The 20,469-nt window shown below is 39.0% G+C and overlaps 2 protein-coding genes across 6 annotated transcripts in view; one reads left to right on the forward strand and one right to left on the reverse strand.

Moving 5' to 3' along the window:
• WDR12 (WD repeat domain 12) overlaps positions 1 to 7,337 on the reverse strand; it is a 28,491-nt gene extending 21,154 nt beyond the window's left edge. The window contains exons 1-2 of the mRNA XM_065560959.1: positions 7,131 to 7,337; positions 5,860 to 5,901 (exon numbers count right to left, since the gene is read on the reverse strand). The gene's annotated coding sequence lies outside the window, so the exon portion shown is untranslated. The remainder of the gene's footprint in view (positions 1 to 5,859; positions 5,902 to 7,130) is intronic.
• The window catches only part of CARF (calcium responsive transcription factor), a 60,143-nt gene that overhangs the window by 5,129 nt on the left and 34,545 nt on the right, over positions 1 to 20,469 (forward strand). For 4 of the 5 annotated variants that reach the window (XM_065560954.1, XM_065560955.1, XM_065560953.1 and 1 more), the window contains exons 2-7: positions 1,181 to 1,302; positions 3,025 to 3,249; positions 6,496 to 6,616; positions 11,021 to 11,150; positions 13,006 to 13,090; positions 19,387 to 19,576. In XM_065560954.1, coding sequence (XP_065417026.1) covers positions 1,181 to 1,302; positions 3,025 to 3,249; positions 6,496 to 6,616; positions 11,021 to 11,150; positions 13,006 to 13,090; positions 19,387 to 19,576 — 873 coding nt within the window. The remainder of the gene's footprint in view (positions 1 to 1,180; positions 1,303 to 3,024; positions 3,250 to 6,495; positions 6,617 to 11,020; positions 11,151 to 13,005; positions 13,091 to 19,386; positions 19,577 to 20,469) is intronic. The other variant, XM_065560956.1, reaches the window with a different exon arrangement.

The raw sequence follows: 20,469 nt of genomic DNA on the forward strand, positions 1-20,469 counted from the left end.
TATGCCTGGCACGCGAAACTTTAAATTAGAGTGAATAAATGAAGACTCGGCACACCGCTTCTGAAAGGTTGCCGACCCCTGAAATAGAGGCTGAAAGGCAAAGCCAAATAGGTCCAGTTACGGCAATTTATCAGCTGCACGGTTGAAACTGATGGAATGTGTAAAGCTTGTACAATATGCAAGCTAAATACCGTGGAATACTTTTTCTTATTAAGAGAAAATTATTTGAGGGAAAAACTCTGGAAAAAATCAGGATACCAAAATTAAAATTTCTTCTACAAAGATGGCCTTGTTTTATGCCATGTATATTTCATGGTGTGTGGTACACTTTAACATATGTAATGAATTAACTCACTTGGTGTTCTATCGGTCATTGCATAAGATAAAAAGTGCTCAATCCAGGCAAAACTTAGGTCCTGCAGAAAGTGGTAGGTATCACTTCTCTTTGTATGCTTGAATGTTGTGTTCTGGGAAACTGCTGCTGGGGGTTCCTTCTGTGGAATTAGAGGTACAACTGAAGTTCTAAAAGCCTCTGGCACTTTTTCTGTTCATCCCTGGTCCTGGCCAAATTCCAGTTTGGGTAACTGCACTCTTCCTGCCTAAAAATGCCCCTGGTAAATTAACAGAATAGACGTTTGCCTTCATTCTGACACTGTTGTTAAGTATTACTCTAAAATTACTCCAGAGTTGGCTGCATGTCAGAGATGGGTGAAGCAATTCTTGTGTGTTCATTGTAAAAAATCCATTAGTGAAATTTTTATAGAGTGTTTTCGTGATCCCTCTGGATGAAAGGCATTAATTATATAAATGTATATGGTCACTTTTTGTATAAAATACATATATGCACAAACAATGGATTAAAATCTGCCAGTCTTACTAAAGCAAAACTTTTTGCAGTAAGAGCCTATCCATGATCCTGTAGAAATCAATTGACATTTTTCTTGGGTGAGAACTGAATAAAGATATGTCAGGTTTTGGCACCTTATGAAGTAAGGGCTATCTCACAGTCCCATGCAAGTCAATGGGAGGTTTGCCATTGATTTCAAATGGGATGAGGCTTTTCCTAAGTTCATAAGATCTACATTTAAAAATAATAAAAAAATAAATGCAGTGACCTATAGAATGAGGTAAAAGTACATCCTGGATGGGAGGCTGAATTAAAGTACTGTGACTTTTCCAGGCTGCCCTGTAATGGAAGAAAATGGAGTTGACCATGATGTCAGCATGGAAACACCTAATGACTTACTGGTAGTCAACTGTAATAGTACAGGAGAGTCAGAAACAGATGACCAAGTGTTTCAGGTGAGAGATTAGTTGGGGCATCACTGTGAAGCTGGTTTCTTTCCATCCTCTGTGAAGAGTCTACAACATAATGATAATCTGTTTACCCTGCACATCAATAAGCAATCTGTTTTTCTCTCATTATTTCACAATGGCTTTACACAACATGTACTACGGTCTTTACATTGATTTCTAATACAGATTAATTTGGAATGAGTGAATGTCTGGCGGGATTCTCATCAGTTTGCATTCTGATAGCAAAGCTAGAAAATCACATAAAAACACTTCATGTCTTTCAATGGGTGTATTTGTATGAACTTTTTTAATTTTAAAAATTATTGAAAGATTTTCCTTCACTGAAGGAAATACCCATTGAAATGAGTGGGAGCTGCAGGTATTCAGCACTTATAAAAATCAGGCTGCATATATTTGTGCACATTTTGATGTAGGAGTCTAACTTTAGGTACCGAGGTGTGAGAATTTTGGCTGTAGTTATCTATTTCTAATCAAAATGTCTTTAATCCAGACAACATGCATATGTGTTTCTTAGTTAATTCTACAATTTAAAATAATTCTTTTGGCAATGTGATCATGTACCCTGTACCATACAGTGTATCTTAAAACAAACAGTTCCATTCGTTCATTGCCGTTACTCTAATTTATTTATAGGCCCCAAGCCACAAATCTTTTGTCTACTGAAAGTACAACAATGGGTACTAGATTTTTCATGCTATGTGACCAGTTTCTGACCTGCATATAGAACATAGAAACATTTTTCCAGTTATTAGAATTCGTCATTAACAAACTTTGTGTTGTACTAGTGATTAGGTCATAAAGGTTCAGAAAATAATGAATGTGTGATTTCTGGAAGAAGTTAAGCAAATTCCACTCTTCTTTTTAGGTTGTTCAGATGACATTAAAACACTCCATCATATGGGTTTCTTACAAAAGAGCTGTCTACTTTGGAGTTCTTACACATATTTTCCCTTCAATCTAGTATTGTTTCTGAGTGTACCCAGATTGCTAATAGTGCAGAAGCTTCCTAGCTTCAGCTGATAGCTCCCAAACGAAAATGGGATGTGCTATAACCATAGACCAAGTTTGACAGGTTTGGTGAGATCATAAGTATAGATTTTAAGAGATGTTTACATAGCCATATGGAGCTTATGCATTGTATTGCTTTTTTGTACTGCCTCCATGCTTCATATTCTTATGTAAAATTTGACAAAGATACTATGTCAATTTCTATGTTGTGGTTCTATTGACAGCCAAAAATGAAGAAGTATTGATTTGAGACTCAAGTAGCATATTTACAGATTTTTAAGACATTTGAATTAAAAATTGTTAGAGATTTTAAAAATTAGATTAGCTAATTTTTCCCTCCCCACCCTTTCCTTTTAAATCTTTGCCCTCCTACTTGGTTTTAAGTCTTCTGGGTGGATCCAAGCATGTTATTTTGAAATCTAACTATTTTTGGAAGCAAGTCTTGGGTACATGGGGTTTTGCTTCACCGTAGCAGAGGTTGATTATTTTAGGAGGCAGAAAATAATATTTTCATCATGGAAGCAGGAACAGAAAATAAAATCACTAGCCAATAGACACTTGAACACTTGGGAGGAAAGTTCTCTATGAGAATGAAACGTAGCAAGTAATGTATAAAATATATTTAAATTATTATTTAAAATAGAAATAAGAAGTTGATACTAAGATTAAAGTATATTTCACTGTTTTTCCCTGTAAAAGCATCTAACCTGCATGGATTCCAGGGATCCATCATTTGAACAGAATGACTCTCCAGCAGTCTTGCCTATCACAGTGCATGTTTCAGACAATTCATCTGTGTCATCGAATACACCAGTGCAGCTATCCCAGGCTCAACCTCTTTCCACAGAAGAGTTCCATCTGGTAGACCAGAATGGCCAGCCTCTATATGAACTACAGTCACTAGGGGATTCCAGTACACAGATGGTGAGTACATATAAAACCATGCACCTGCTGAGCTCACAAAAGAGGAACAATGTTAAGGACAATGTCCTGAAGTGGTTTAGAGTTTCTATATGAAAATGTTTCAGACTCTGGGAACAAGATAATGCTTTTCAGAGTGGTTTATTTAGTTCTCAGTTGTCTCTGCTCAGGTCTCCAGATCCCGAGTTAAGCCAATACTGACTTTAATTCATAAAAATCTAATGTGCTTCCATCATATTCTCAAACTATATAGAAGACCATCTCACAGTGGGAACAGTCCTCAATGCTCCCATTCTTCTTTCTCCCCTTTACTGCTTATTCTTTCCTCCTCTTCTCTCTACTGCTACCCTATGAGCCACTTTTGCTGAATGTTGGGAATTGTGAACACACTCAGTGGAGTATAAACTTTGTAATGATACCTTACAAGAGACCTTTTGCATGAAGCATATTCCAGTTACATTATATTCACATTCCAAGCATATTTTCAGAAAGCATATGGAGTGCAATGTCACACCTTCCTCCTGAACTTACTGCCAGAGACTTGGACATTGTCCATGGCGGAGGTAGTACATCTAAAATTCCTTTTTTTTTTGGACAGGGTATTTGCTACCCAGTTCTCTTTTCTTCTCCTCCTGAGCATCTTTCTGTGCTTCAGTCTTTTTTGTGTTTTAAGTCCAGTGCTTGCTGGTGTGCAGCCCTTTGTTTGGCTGCTTCTACCTTCATGGCAGCCTTTTCCCGGGCAAATTGCTCATCAATTTCCATTTGCTCGATGAGCTGGGATACCACAGCGAACAACCCTCCTGCCAGAACAGGCATCCCTCCACTTCCGTCTTCCTGAATTACACTCCAGTCAGCTTCAGCGCAGACCTAGAGGTTGGGCCACACCTCATTGCAGTTCACTGAAACTGAGATCCACTGAGCTCAGGGGCTTCTTAGTTAACAGGGACTTTCCCAGCGCCCAGTGTTCAGCCTTCTGGGAAATTTGCAACCTGTGTAGTTCTAGCTTCTTCTCATCTTCACTCTTACTTATTTTGCTTACTTTTCTGTCCCTATTTCCCTTACCGAAAATAAGCAAAGAGAAAATAACAAACCGATAATCACTTTGTCTGTTCTCCAGCCAGCACACTTAAAACTCACTTAAAATCACTACCAGTGTCTCAAAGCAATCAGCTGTGCACAGATCCTGGTTGACTATGCCACTGTGACAGGTTCGGTCACAGAGACCCCCTTGGGACTGTTACCTGATGTGCTGAAACTACCACTCAGCCAGTTTTCCACTGCCAGCTTGGGGCTTAGAACACTGCCTTGTTGAGCCAGACATGCTAGTCTGCTGCAACACAGACCCAGGTCTGGTCCACCCCCCCAAAGCTGAAGACTTTAACCAAAAACTGCTCAGCTGTATAAAGCTTATACAGGGTAAACTCATAAATTGTTCGCCCTCTATAACACTGATAGAAAGATATGCACAGCTGTTTGCTCCCCCAGGTATTAATCACGTACTCTGGGTTAATTGATAAACAAAAGTGATTTTATTAAGTATGAAAAGTAGGATTTAAGTGGTTTCAAGTAATAACAGACAGAACAAAGTAAGTTACCAAGCAAAATAAAACAAAACACGCAAGTCTAAGCCTAATACATTTAAGAAACTAAATACAGGGTAAATCTCACCCGCAGAGATGTTCCAATAAGCTTCTTTCACAGACTAGACTCCTCCTTAGTCTGGGCCCAATCCTTTCCCCGGTACAGTTCTTGTTAATTCCACCTCAGGTGGTAACTAGGGGTTTTCTCATGACTTCAGCCCCATTTGTTCTGTTCCACCCCCTTTTATATCTTTGGTACAAGGCGGGAATCCTTTGTCTCTCTCTGGGTTCCAACCCTTCCTTCTAAATGGAAAAGCACCAGTTTTAAGATGGATTCCAGTACCAGGTGACATGGTCACATGTCCTGTGAGACTCCAAGCCTCCATTCTTTCCGGCCTGACTCACAGGAACACAGGAAGGCTTACAAGTAAACAGAGCCATTTACAACCAATTGTCCTGGTCAATGGGAGCCATCCAGATTCTAAAACACCATTAATGGCCCACACTTTGCATAATTACAATAGGACTTCAGAATAATACTTCATATTTCTAGCTTCAGATACAAGAATGTTACATTCACACAAATAGGATGAACACACTCAGTAGATTATAAGCTTTGTAATGATATCTTACAAGAGAACTTTTGCATGAAGCATATTCCAGTTACATTATATTCACATTCCAAGCATATTTTCAGAAAGCATATGGAGTGCAAAGTCAAATATGGCATCAGCGGTAAGTCAGTCAATGATATACCTCTTCTACCTTTCTCCCCTGATTAATTTGCGTATAACAATGGCTCACAAGTCTTACATTTTCTCTTTTTTTTTTTTTTAAATAAAAAATTAAATAATTGATCCGAAGTTTTTTGCTGGCATATATTGTACATCTACAGAAAATTACAATTAAAAAGACACCTTGCTCATCCAAATTCCGTGTGTGTGTGTGTGTGTTCGTTTTTTTTAAAAGGCCAGACACCAACCAAAAAAAAAAGTTAGAAACAGAAGATGAATATTTATTAGATAGGGCTTACCTTTTTTCACAGTCTAAAACTATTTATTACCTCAGAGAATATCTACAAAAAAGAAAGTAATTTGGTTTGTCAGGTTTCCTGAAGAATGTCCTGAAACTTTTCTAATTCCAGCTCTTCCATAATATGTCATATCGGTATACAGCAGTTTTACAAGACTATAGATTTGAGGAAATTGATATATTTTGTACTTGTTATTATACGTGACTATAACTTTAATTTAGGGAAACAGCAATGATTTTCAGTTTCAGATAGTTAATACACTTTTTTAAAATCCTTTTCAATAGAGCTGGTAGCAGTGTTCAAAGTTTCAAACAAGGCTGTTTGGATGTCAGAACAAAATCACAATTGCTTCTCTCTATTTTTAGCTTAATAAATGTTAAGTTTTTAAAAGGTTTTGAGCAGTTAGAAATCAATGACACATACGGTATTTTAGAGTGTTAAAGTGGACTGTCTTCCATCATAAACCCTCAAATTTCTCATACAGTAAAATCAAATTACTCTGCAAATGTAAAACAATTTCAAAGGTAGTTATTATTCTGGTAGTAACCAAAACATGCTAATGCCACTGAAAACTGGTTAACCAGATCATGCTATATAGTTAGTATTACAAAGTATTTTTAATTCTTATTTTAATAGATGATTGTTGCCAGCCAGTCAGAACATGGACAGGTGCTACATGTAATTCCTTCGACCCAGCAAGGAATGGCACAAGTGATTATTCCTCAAGGGCAACTTTTGGATGTCACCAGCACGCAGGGTGAGTTTTATCTGTAGGACTTGAGGATTGTCTGTTCTTGTGGCCAAACACATATCAAATGATCCAACTTTATGAATTCTTTATTTCCCCTTTCCTTCAATTAATATTGTAGATATAATACTAAATACCGTATATACTTGATCATAAGTCGGTTCGTTTATAAGCTGATTTCCCCCCCCCCCCCAAGATGGATGAGTAAAAATGGAAAATTTTTATGACCCGTTCATAAGCCGACCCTATAATTCAGGGGTCAGCAAACTTTGGCTCCCGGGCCATCAGGATAAGCCTCTGGTGGGCCGAGATGGTTTGTTTGCCTCGAGCGTCCGCAGGCACGGAGGTAAACTAAGTAAACAAAGTGTCCCGGCGAGCCAGCTACTTACCCTGACGGGCCGGGACAGCAACTGGTGGGGAAATTTTTGGGGGGGGAGAAGCTGGGAGTCAGGGGAGTAACACCCTACATGACCCCACCCCTAGTCTGTGACCCCCACACTCTCCCCACCCCATCCCTTCCCACCTTATCTAGATGTCTCTGGCCTGGCTGGAGCTGCTCCGGCAGGCTGGGCGGCGTGGCCGCAGCATGTTCCGGCAGGCTGGGCCGGGTGGCATGACCGTAGTGTTCTCTGGCAGGCCAGGCGGCCCAGCCACAGCCTGCTCTGGGGGGCGGGGCTGAGCGGCACGGCTGCAGCATGCCAGCCCTGGAGCTGCAGCTGCTTCAGAGGCCGGGGGGGAAGCAGCGTGGCCAGAAGCAGAGAAACTCTGGCCGCGCCTTTTCCCTTCTGGCTCTGCTGGCTGTGCTGCCACTCCTTGCTCCCTCTGTTGGGGGGAGGGACTGTGTATATTCCCGTTCATAAGCCAACCCCCTTCTCTGGTGCTTCCCTTTTTTTGCTAAAAAAAAATTGGCTTATGAACGAGTATATATGGTATTTGCATTTACAGCACTGTTCTTCTGAAGATCACCATGCATTTTACAAATGTTATTTAAGTTGGGACAAGATTCTTGTGAAATAAGTATTACATATTATGCCCATTTGAGATGTAGTATGGGTAAGTGGAGGTATTGAGGGTGCAATTATGCCCCGGTTTACATCCCATGCCATCCTATAAACTTAAGTGGGCATTCGCAGAGCTAGCGTGACCAGACGCCCTGATAAAATCAGGACTGTCCTGATATTTAGTTCTTTGTCCTGCATCCCGACCGAGGTTTTTTTTTTGCTCCGACGGCGGCACTCCGTTTTTTGGGGTTTTTTGCTCTGCCAGCGGGTACCCCCTCCCCCCCCATGTGTCCTAATATTTTGTTCCTCTCATCTGGTCACCGTAGGTCGAGCCAAAATAGATTCCATGTCTATCTTTCACTTTCCTCAGGTACATTGTATGTCACCAAATTTGCGTATTCCTGGCTATCTATGCAGTTAGGGGCTTCTGCTCCTTCTCTGAAGGAACAAGTATCTGTGGTCCACATATAAGGCATGCTTCAAGGCCCACTTTAGTAAATGGAAAGCTTCCTTTAACTTCAGAGGCTTTGGGTCAGTCCCATAATTCTAAAAAATCTGTGAAAAATCAGTGAGGAACCCCAGACCCAGTAACAACAAAATCTCTGGAGGCACCCTCAGCATCATTCCCACAAGAATAAGCGGATGAAGTTGCCAATAGTGAATAAATAGCTTTGGGGCATAATGACTTTTTTTTAGTCAAGATTTTGGAATGTTATTTCCTGTGCGTTCTGTTCTCTTGACAGTACCATTTGAAGCAGATGTCCACTGCCAATGAGTCTGTCTTGATAGCCCTGGATATGAAATTATCTGCATTTTACTAGTTTTATGTAATATAATTAATAATATGGGGCTTTTCATCAGTAGATCTCAAAGCATTTCACAGAAACCCAGGGAGGGAAGGAGCGTAGTCAGTGCTATTATCCCCATTTCGCAGAGTTATGCAGAGCACTGAGAGGGCAAATGACTTGCCCAGTGTCTCACAGAAAATCTGCAGTGGAGCACATCTCCAAGTCCCATGCTGATGCCCGAACTTCTAGTCCAGCCTTCCTCTGTGCATGCAAATACTCAGAGAGCCTCCCCTCCTAACTTTAACACTGTACATCAACAAATTTATCTGAATTTTGTGTTGAGTAGGTAGCAGTCTATGCTCTTTAGCTAGGCTATGAGAACAGTACATTTCAATTACAGTACATAGCATTGATTTTGACTTTTTTAAAAATAGTCCTACATTTGAAAAGTGACTTTCACTGGAGTCTCAACTTTCAGGACACTTTCCTATGGCAGACCTTTAAAAAAAAAAATGTCACCAGCCTACCCCTCAACCATTATTTTAAAAACAAAGAAACCTTCAGAAGCTGGCTTCCTTCCTGATGTTAATAAAATCCTGAGTATCTTGGGGCTTGGTGGTGTGCTCTTTATTTTGTTTGTCTTTTGCAACATAGTCTGCTAGAACGGAGAAAAGCAGTACATAATTACATGTTTGGGGTTTTCAAAAATTTTAAAAGGATTTTATTATGTTTCCAAATTGAGACTTTTGGGATGTTGCACTTAAAAATGTTTAACATCTACTTTAATAATTTCTACTGGGAAAAAAATATTAATGTTTGTGCTGAGTCAGACAAGTCTGTTAGCAGGTACTGCCAGTTTGAAGTTATTGTTATATTGTTTAAATTTATAAAAGTGAGGTAACTCATTTCAAAGCAGTAAATGATGCCAAAAGTGGTGCTTTTACATTATGGGCCTGATCCAGTGAAGACAATGGAAATTAAAAAAAAAAAATCTACTCTGAAGCCACATACACTGAGTACTTAGGGTATTCACTGAAGAAAAATTAGTATTTTGCCATGGATTTCATGGGGCCAGGAGGATTTCACCCTTGATATATCAAGAATACATTTTAAGCACACAGTAAGGTGCAATGAAACACACCATTGCATGTGCAGATAAGCTTGCTGTTTTCTTAAGAACAATTTAGGCACCTAGTGGAATTGCAAAAATTTGATTGTTCGCTTGTAAGTTTAGCTGAACACGAGGCTTATCCCAAATTTCAGAGACAAGTTCTGCTGCTCAGAATTTCATAAAGAGATACTCATTAACAGACATCCACAGGCCTTTCTGTGTGAATGATCTCTGCACCACATCTACCAAGAATTTGTCTTCGTTCTCAGACAAACACTGGTTTAATTACATTCACGTTTTTCTTCAAATTTTCCTTTAACTGCAGACAATTTGGAAGTGTCTCAATCTAGGAATATTTGCTGTGTGTACTAACTGCTGTTAGTAGATCAAACGTAGATGAAACGTTTATCCTAACTATTTATTGAATAACCATTACATTTTTCAGTAAAGAAAAATGGATTTAGAATCAAATTCTTGAAGTATAATCCCATTATTGACGCTGAGTCTCTCTGTGGTCTTGGACTAATACCTTTGCTGTTTCAAGTTCTCTAGCTGTATAACATGGGTAGTAATAAAAATGTACTTTACTAGGGATGTAAGGATTAATTTGTGGTAATATGTTATTTTGAAGATTAAAAGAACTATATAAGTGATAAATATGATCATGGGCGTGGTTTGTGGGAGCCGAGGGGCATTGTCCCCTCCAAACTGCAAGCCTCATCTTGTCTTTCTAATATCTTGGGACCCACACAGCTACAACTGCAATGCATACATCCGTTAGGATTAGTAATTTACTGTATATTGAAGATGTCCTTGCATGCTTAGATGGAATGACCTGAGGCATGGGCCTACCCATTTGTTTGCTCCTGATTAGGTGCGTAACAGATTTTAGTGTCTTAAACCTCCCTTGTTGAAAATATTAAAGCGAATAGAGGTGTAATTTGTAGCCAACAGGGTTAGACTTGCAACTATGATATAGATTTTTGAAAATGTAGGACAGATTTTTTTACAAGTTGTAATTATTTGTTTAATCATGTAGGGATTTATCTGCTATAGTGGAGTTACAAAGATGAAACAGTATAACATCAGTGATGTATTTGCATGCATATACCTACATTTTATAAATCATCACTTTTCATTCATAATTATTTAATTTCTCTATAATCTGCCATCCACTCCATTTAAAAAAAAAAATTAATGGAGATATCCTATCTCCTAGAACTGGAAGGGACCTTGAAAGGTCATCGAGTCCAGCCCCCTGCCTTCACTAGCAGGACCAAGTACTGATTTTGCCCCAGATCCCTAAGTGGCCTCCTCAAGGATTGAACTCACAACCCTGGGTTTAGCAGGCCAAGGCTCAAATCACTGAGCTATCCCTCCCCACTAAATTCCTTTATTTCATGTGCAAAAATGCTTGCTTTTCCAACAGATCACAATAAATCATAACTTGTCATTTCCCCGTTCTTTGTGCAGTTATTAAACAGGAGGGTGGTGTGGTTTTTTTCCCCCAAAGATGTTTCAGAAGAGAAACGCAGTGACGGGAACTTGCAGACAGTAGCAGTGACGGCTATCGCAGACAGTACAAGCAGTTACATACTTCATCCCCAAGCATCTCTCACAGTGTCCAAAAAGACTACAACCAGGTAGGTGAGAAGGTAAAGAGCAGATCAAGTATCACTTTGCACCACAGACACATACAATTAGTCATATCATCAATTTCAGTTCATTTTTGTAATTGTTATTACAAAATTATTATAGAACTCTCCACAAGTAATTGCAGTCTGTAAATACTATTGAGTGACATATTGTAGGCTGCAATATATCATTCAGGGAACAGCTGTAGATGTGCCACTGCCCTGGGAAGAGGGGTAAAATATCTAAATTCCAGAGACAGTGGGATGTATTCTGATTTCATACTGGTGTACATTTAGAATAATTCCATTTAAATAATTGAAGTTACTCCAGATTAATACTGGTGTAAATGAGGTCTGAAAGTGACTCAGTGACTGAGCATAGGGAAATCATGAATCTGAGTAAAGTTTCTTGTATTTGCTATGTGGGAGGGAGGCTGTTTATTAGGAATTCTAGGCCAAAGAGAAGAGCGGAATCTTAAAATGGAATTTGAAAGAACTCAGAGTCAGTTAGGTACAGAGAAGCTGTTGGTGTCAATGGGAAAGCCCTATTTCCGCTGATGTTCAGGGGGAAACTCCTTGGGCTTCTTCTGAGAACTCTGTGTAGAAATCTTTGCTAACAGAGTTTTCCTATAGTTGACCTTTGAAAAGTATATTAATGCAGCACGATTTCTTAAAATTAGAAATAAGCTACTTTCTCCTTATATCCTTTTGGTAACAATACACTATGTTTCTTGTGCTTTTAGTTGAGAATAAATTAGGATTCCTTTTCATATAATTAATTTTGATTTTAAAAAGAGAAAATCTCTACAAATTGTAATTTTGACCTTTTATTTCGTGTGTCCCCTCTTTGGTGAGCCTGCCTTCTTACATTAGGATTTGGTGGGAAAGCAAACATGTTAGGTCATCATCACTGCAGCATAATGTTGTTTTGCAAACTGACTATATTGAAGATGTTTCTGAAATGGAGTAAAAATGTTTTGTGAACAGACGTTTGAATGTAAGTTTTTGGAGATGTTATGCAGGAAAATAAATGTCCTGAAAGCCAAACATATCTGTAGCTGGATTTTAGGGCTCTTTGTGTTGGCAGTAGGTGATTTACTTGGGTCTTGGAATTCTTGGAATGGTAGACAGATCTTGATGGATTTAGGGAGTTAGAAACAAAATGTGACCCTTCGTGTAGGGACCCCATGATGCTCACATGAAGCACTTTTTGGTAGCTGTTTTCAATAATTTAAGAATTGCTATATTTGAAAACAAGTAACATTTAACATGTATTTGATGTCAGTGTAGGCTCCAGAATTCTACCATGGACTTCCTTGTATACTGGAATCTTTAACAAACTCCACCAGTCTGTTTTAACAGTGTTCTAGCTGTGATTTTTATCAGGAAGCTATATGGCTTATATTTTAAGTATGTGCTTAAGAGCTCTGGGGGAGGACAAGGTGGGTAGGTAAATCTTTTATTGAACCACCTTCTGTAGCTGAGAGAGACAAACCTTGGAGCTATACAGAGCTCTTCCTCAGGTCTATTCTTAAGTGCTCAGGTCTCTTCTTTAAGTGCTTTGCTGAATTAGGCGACCCAACTAAATAGGAGAATACAGAAGCCAGAGAGTGGCGTTTTAAAATATGGCATTGTGTGAAGTTTTACAGTAATTGTGAGTCATGTTGAGAATGAATTTTTTCATAAGTTTCTAAAGATAATTGTCAGTTACAGGTGTTGTTATAGTATCTACAGTTTGGCAATAAAAGTTATCTGCAGTCATAATACAAGGATATTGACAAAGGGACTCATATATTGCCTTTACTTTGGATTTGATGTCACTCTCTTGATTATCTGTCTATATGTTTATTGCGTTATTTTTCAGGATAGTGGAAGACCTTTTTCCTGTCCCTCTCCAGCCGCTGCCCCCAAACACTCCTACGTGGGCCCGTCGTCTCAGGAACTGCGAGGTGGGCTGCAAACAATCCTAATTCTACTCAGTTCATCTAGATTAAGAAACTCACAGAATAAAAATGTTAGTTATGCAGATTATTTGCATTTTAAATTTCACAGTGCTATAAATAAAAGTCTACCACTTTTAAAAAGTGCAAGTGCTTTATAGCCATTCTTGGGTGTTGTGCAAACCGCAGTGGTTTGTACTAGAAACTGCTTCATTTGATTGCATTTAACAATCCATTAATTGGAGAATTTCTTTCTTGGGGCCCAAGCCTGCAACTGTGCCTGTAACTTTACTTTCATGAGTAGTCTTATAGGAATTGAATTCAATGGGATTGCTATTGAGAGTATGGGTCCATGCCTGGTTGCAGGATCAGACCCTTAGTCTACGAGAGTAAAGGTACCATAATATCAACATTCCAGAAGGGCATTTATATTTTAATACAATCACACAACTTTACTTAATAGTCTTCTATCCCAGATACCACAATATGTACTTGTTTCTCTCATTCATCAAAGGACTTTTCTCATATTCTCAATTATTTTTCTTCCTTGAAGTGAATATTTTTTCCTTTAGCTTTCCCATATGCCGCTAATTTTGTTATAGAAAATTCTTTACATTTATAAACCAGACTGATCCCCTTCCTACTCTTAGTTATTTTTTTAAAAAATCCATAAAATCATTTTATTTCCATTTATATAGTGCAAGCATTGCACCATGATAAATGCCACAGAATTTACATAGTCGGTTTAAATTAAACTTTCCTCCTAGCATGCCATTTTAACTAAACCAGGAGTCAGCAGCTTTTAAATCTGAGAACTATATATTCTTAAGCTGTCAAATGTCTGATTGCAGAAATGTCACTTTGTGGCTAAATGTGATGCTGCTGACACGTGTAGACATCAGTTGATTTTAAATTCCTGAGCAATTGAAAATTCCTCTCTGTGCACACTTTCAAATAATCTGTAAACTCATTAAAAAACACAGATAAGACTTATTTATCACATGCAAGTGTTAATATAGTATTATGTATATTGATATACACCCAAAAGCCAGGAAATTGGTAACGTTAACTTTACCATATTGAACATTAATTTTGATTACTAATTTGACTGTTAAAAATATGTGCAGTATGTACAACATGGGTGAGTTAATCTTGTTAGGATATTGCAAAGTTAAAGCTCTCATATCATTTGGGGATAGAATTTTTGGTCATACTTCATATTAAGGTTCCATTTATACATAGCTTATAACAGGTTAATAAATGATTAATCAGCTGGTAGAGTCCAACAGGTCAATTCATTGCAGATAATCATCTCTAATCCCTTCTATTGTTTTTATAGCCATCTATATCACACATGCTGCTCCTAACTGTAACATTTGCGTAACATCTGTTAATCATTTATTAAAAGTATTTTATTTTATATAAAACTTTATTTGAAGATCAATGGGGGTTAGGTCCCTGAGTCCCTTAGTCCCCTTTCACATTTCCACCTACCGTGTTTAAATTCATAACCGTAAGATCTGCATTCATATAGCATTTAATGTTCTAAAATTGTAAGAAAAAGAAAAAAATACTGCTTCCGTTTAAAATGCCAGTTCTACTCTGAATAGTGAGAATGTAAGATCTGGTCTCCGCTGGTCCACGGAACTATTCAGAGACATGTTGTTCCCTTTAGTAACAAAAATAAGTTTTATTGTTTTACTGCTTTTTATTCTTGTTAGCCCTGGAGAGCAGGAATGAGCTGAATTCCATTCCTTCTTGTGTATCATCAGCAGAATTGTTTTACTAAGTCCCAGTCGGTTATACTGTGCAAGCCCATTGGATTGCACAGGTATCATTGAGGGCATAATCTGGGGTTTTCAGATGTAATTTAGCCGAGCTTGTCCTGTGGAACCCTTCATTGCTGGCGATATGTTAGAAGGAAAGAACCCGAGCTAAGTTTGCTGGGCTGGCAGTTAGAGAAAACTCTTCTTTACTTCTCCGCTGAGCTGAGCACACTGGGGACAATAAACATAGTATCCCAGAATTCCACTTTTTCAGTCACTTTTCAGGACAAACTGAACGTGAACAATGTTAGCGCCTGCACGGGTGCCCTGGGAGAAAATAGCACATGGGGGCTTTACCTGTTGTGCTTGTGCAGGAGCTGACTGCAGTACAAAATTGTTGTTTCCTTGAGCACTAGGCTCAGGACCCAGTAGCATTCCGCAGCTCAAGAAGGTGAAGCAGTCAGCGCCTCAGCTCCAGTGCATGACTGTAGGACTGATGTCTGTCTGGCAATAAGCACAGAGCAGCAAAAGCTGCACCTTTCCCAAGTCAGCATTAAGGGCTGTTGCTGACCATGCTCCTCCTGTGCCTAGCTGAGCCATTCTCCCTACATCTGTTCTGTTCAGGCAACTTATCACACATCACTTATGCAAAACTATGAGCTTTGTCTGTGCATTTAAATGGCCCAGGTAAGCTATGGAGTTTACTTCATTGAGGTGAATCGGAGCAGACATTTTGATGTAGCTTATTTTTTAAGTGAAGGATTATAATTTACAGTAAAGGATTTCTGATGGGCTGAATTAACGAAGTGCCTTTTCGGCTGTGTGGAAGGATGTTGAACACTTCACAGCATTCCTAGAAGCCAGATCCATTGGACAGTTGTGCAAGTTTTTGTGGACCATGACTGGAGCAGATAGGTTCATGCTTCCTGTGGTTCCATTATTTCCTCTCAGAAAGATCCCAGGGGTTGGTATAAAACAACTAATCATCCATCTGAAGGCCCCTTTTTGAGAAAAATACTCTGTTCTATGTGTAAGTAAAGCGGCGGTGGGAGACTGACTTTATTTGGGCTATAGGGCCATCAACTTACAACATACAACTGTAGGCCTGTCTTACCTCACTAGGATGGCGTATCCATTGTCCTTGTACCTGGCAGACGTAGGGGCTTGAATGAGAATAAGATGAGGTGTTGATTAAGGAAGCCTCTGGAAAGTGTGGTGGTGATGTATTTGCTCCCATTATTGAAGACCTGTTCCTGCCTTTTGTAAAGGAGGTGTGTAATCTGATGCTCGTTTGGATAACCTCACTGCACCTGGCTTCCCAGGTAGCATAATTGGCCCAAAAGACCAATTATTTATCATCCGTGTTTGGCTAGGCAATTGCAAACTTTTACTGTAAAGTTACTGTATTTCTCACTAGACATCCTTCTACTAACTAGCCTCATAGCTTTTTGACCGTCAGATTGGATTGCTGCCATGTGCTGTAGGTGGAGCTACTCTTGAAGGCACAGAAGTTTCAGCTGTTGCAGAATACAGCTATTCACTTACATAGCAGACCTGGCTGCAGGGAGTACGTTGCACCAATTCTCTGCAGTGATGATGGACTTCCAGTTCACTTCTACATGCAATTCAAGATGTTTAGTATGATCAGCAGAACCTTGTGTGGTCTGGGTCCAGGCAACCTGAGACTTCCTCTTTCTGTGTGTAACACTGTGATGGTTTGAGCTCAACCTTGGGTGTCTGAGCTAAGAAATCCCTAAGATTTGAATGTAGAGGAGGGCTGGAGGCAAGGAATCTCAATGGAGGTCCTTTTGCTCTAGAAGTTGTTTCCCTCATTGGTCTCACAGAGCCCAAATCTGTTGACCAGCATGGCGCAGGGGGTTGGGTTTGTTTTTTTTCAGGCATTTGCCTGATGATAGTGGTTGTCGGGCATATGTTTAATTGTATCAGCTTGTTCTGTATTTTATATTCTAGTGTAGACTAGAATGTTGACTGAGTGAAACATACAAGACTAAATACAAGGTAATATTACCAGTTTCAGAGCTAAGCAAAATAAACATACAAATGGAAGGCATTCCTGCCACCATCAGGCAAATCAGCTCAGAGCAGGTTTTCATGACCTTCTGGTAAGAATGCATGAACACCTTTACTGTTGTGATGGACATATACCATTGTGGGAACATGATATCTTGTGTTGGTATGCCTAATCTACATTATAAGATTAAGAATAAATATAAGAAGGTATGTATAGCAGATATCAGCCATCTTTTTAATATTTACATTCTGTGTGAAACTTTTTCTTAACTTAGCCCGATCAAATAATAAATACAGTCTAAAGTAACACTTTAAAAAAGAGAGCCTCCCCCCCCCCTGCAATAAATAAAGCACTTAAATAAAGTAATTGGGGGGGGGGATTATAGCAAGTACAAGGCTGCCACTTGTTAAATGATGATGATCTCAAAATCACAATCCGTTGTGTAATTCTTCATCATTTTTTCCTGATCAGGTGTTTAGTGGAAGAAAGAATCCAAATAAATGTGTTTTTATTATATGTAACCATTGTTTTCATTGCCGAGAATAGAGTGAATGTATTTTCTCTGATGTATTTTTTTCAAGAATGTTTTCTCCAGAGAAAACTAAATGTTCTCTCTTTGGTTTAATGCTCTCAAACCTGTGCTCTGAGTTAACAACCTGCGCAGAGCAGATTTTTTTAAATTTCTGGCAGATGCCAAAATCTCTTCTGTCCTTGCAGCTAGAAATAGCAACGAGCATTTTGCCTTCCCATTCTGTAAGTTGTGCCTGCAGCTCTTCCAATAGCTAAAGACCCAGTACATTTTCTGTACACACCAGCAGAGAGTAATTCCCTTAAAGTTAATGTTAGTGTTGCAGAGAGAGAATTTTACCTAGTGTTTCTGTCTGGGTCTTCAACCTCCTCAAGAACTCTCAGAACATGTATTTTTAAAAACCAGACTTTCCAAGGCTTTTGCTTTTATGCTCTTGAGAGTCAGTGATTTATCTATCTTCAGATCCAATTCAGTTGCTTTACTTCCCTACTTCTCTGCTGTCATGGTTGATTCAGTCCATCCTATTTTTCACTCTATCAACTCTGTATTTTTTTTTTTAATTTTGTGTTTTTAATTCTAAAGATAATCAAAATTTGTAATAAAGACTATTATTCCCGCTCTGCAAGCATGTGCACTCACGGCAAATCTTATATCATTTGGGCCAAATTCAGTTATATTGTAAGTATGCACAACTCCATTGTCTTCAGTGGAGTTGCATCTACTTTTGCCAGGGCTGAAAACATGGAATCATAGACTTGCAAAGGAGCCAAGTTATTATTGTCTGAGAGGCCGGAAAAACATCAGGGGAATGAAGACGTCAAGTGAAACACTACCATGTTTTGGTTTTTCTTAAGGTCCAGTAGCGCTCTTGCTGCTGCTTTTTATTCTGTCTCTGTCTCCCTTATCAGTCACAAAATGTACTTCCATCAGTGGGTTTACTATGTACATTGGGCCCTTTTCAGCTTTCATCTTAAAAATCTATGGAATCATCTACTTTTCTGAAAGTCTGGTTACATCTTTCCACTCTGAATCATTTCTTTTATAAGGGTTTTAATGTGCTCACTTTCTGTGTCTGGCATCTAGCAAAGTATCTGCTACTATAGTTTTTCTAGCACATACATTTTCCAGCTCCGCAGCCCAAAGAGGTTGTATTTATTTTCAAGTTGCTCCAGAATGGTTTGCAGAGAACCTGTAGCATCTCGGAGGGAGGGGTGGGGCGGGTGCCAGCTATGTGCTGTATGGCATTTGTTTTTCGTTCTGTGGTTTTCTCATCTGTTTCCTGGTTGGTGGATTGGGGTATAGATGAAGCCCATTGATGACCAACTGTGATCATCAAGATGGCATGCAAGTGACTGACTGTGACTGGTGTGTGTGACAGAAACTCTGCTTGAATTATTTGTTCCTTCTCTTAGATGTGACCAGCAGGTCACCAAAAATATTTTCTAAAATTCACTGGCATTTAATAAGTATTTATTTTAGTAGAAAAGTCTGAAATGAAGGGAATGGTCCAGGATAAAGGAACTCATTTGGTTCTGTCTTTTGGTAATAGAGACTAACCCCATTTACCTAAATATCAGTTAATGGAAGGTCAGTTACAACTCCTGATTGCATGCCTTGCTCCCTCACCTACCCAAAATGTATTTGTGTTTGATAGATTTTGGATATCTCCAAAACCTTTAGAAACTGGGTTATACTGTAGATAACTGTGTTATAATAATGGACCAATGCTCAGACATTCAGAGTATTTTACTTACGATCTCAGATTGCTGACAAACACCTGTGGTATGAGCTCACTGAAGGCTGGTCTTGTGTTAGACCCTATGGTAAATCTGGTTGTGATGCAACCAGTGCACAAAGCATTTCAGACAGTCTCCTCGCCTGCCACCATGCCAGAGTCCCTGACTGCATTCATTTTCTTGGGTACCGACAGCAGTCAGATTGGTGAATAATCCTATTATTTCACCTCCTTTCCATGCAGAAAATTGGGGACTCGTACCGCGGCTATTGTGTGAGCGAGACAGAATTAGAGAGTGTTCTAACGCTACACAAGCAGCAAACACAAAGTGTGTGGGGGACGCGCCAGTCTCCAAGCCCAGCCAAACCCGCCACACGGTTGATGTGGAAATCTCAGTATGTCCCATATGATGGGATCCCTTTTATCAATGCAGGTAATTAACTTTTTTTTTTAATAATTATTTTCAAAGTTTCAAAATCATTAGTCAGTTGGCCAAAAGAAGGACCCTCATGAAGCTATACCTTAGTATTCTGGCAGAATGTTACTAGGCATTGGTAAAATCAAGGCACAAATTTGGGAAAGGATGGCTTAGTGGTCTAAGCCCAAGTTTGAAACATTTAGATTCCCTGGAACACAGGTTCATGTTACAATGTGAGTGATTCAAGCCCTTCATCCTTTAGAGTTAGGTTAATTACCATAAACATCTTTTGAAGGAGACCTTAAAGATGAGGGTCCTGTCTGCTCTGTATGGACATTGAAGTTTTCATGAGGGTGGTAAGGGATTGATCCATCAACATTACTAAGGTTTCTGGGGGTCCTGCCGAAAACCTTGGGCAGTAGGAATCTATAAGGTATTTAAAATCACTCTAAAAATTTTTTTCAGAAAACTTAACCAGAGAGATGACTCTTCTAAATAAATATGTAGACTTTACCAGTTTGTGATTTCATATTTCTTGAGTCATAAAGCGAGTATTGTATGAGCGTGAGTGTGAATTTTAGATGTGAAACTGGTCAAGTCTCTTCTTGATTAAATGGAACCTATGGGATACGATACATGGTTGACTGCAGGATGCATTTGTTTGAGCTGAAAGTAACTGAAAAAGTGAAATGTCATCACCCATTTTAAAGCTAAGGCCATTCAGCTATGAAGAGGTGCAAGAATATATTAAAGGACAAATCCAGAAAAACAAGCTTTTTTTCCCCCCACCCCAAGAGAGACTAGATCTTTTTAGCAACTTGTGAGACTAGCTTAACAAATGATTCTCCGAGAGAGAGTGAGAGTAAAAACATGCTCAGTTAATATTTTGTTTTAAAAAATATTGTGGA

Source organism: Chrysemys picta, chromosome 11, assembly GCF_011386835.1.
Source record: "Chrysemys picta bellii isolate R12L10 chromosome 11, ASM1138683v2, whole genome shotgun sequence".
NCBI classification, from domain to species: Eukaryota; Metazoa; Chordata; order Testudines; family Emydidae; genus Chrysemys; species Chrysemys picta.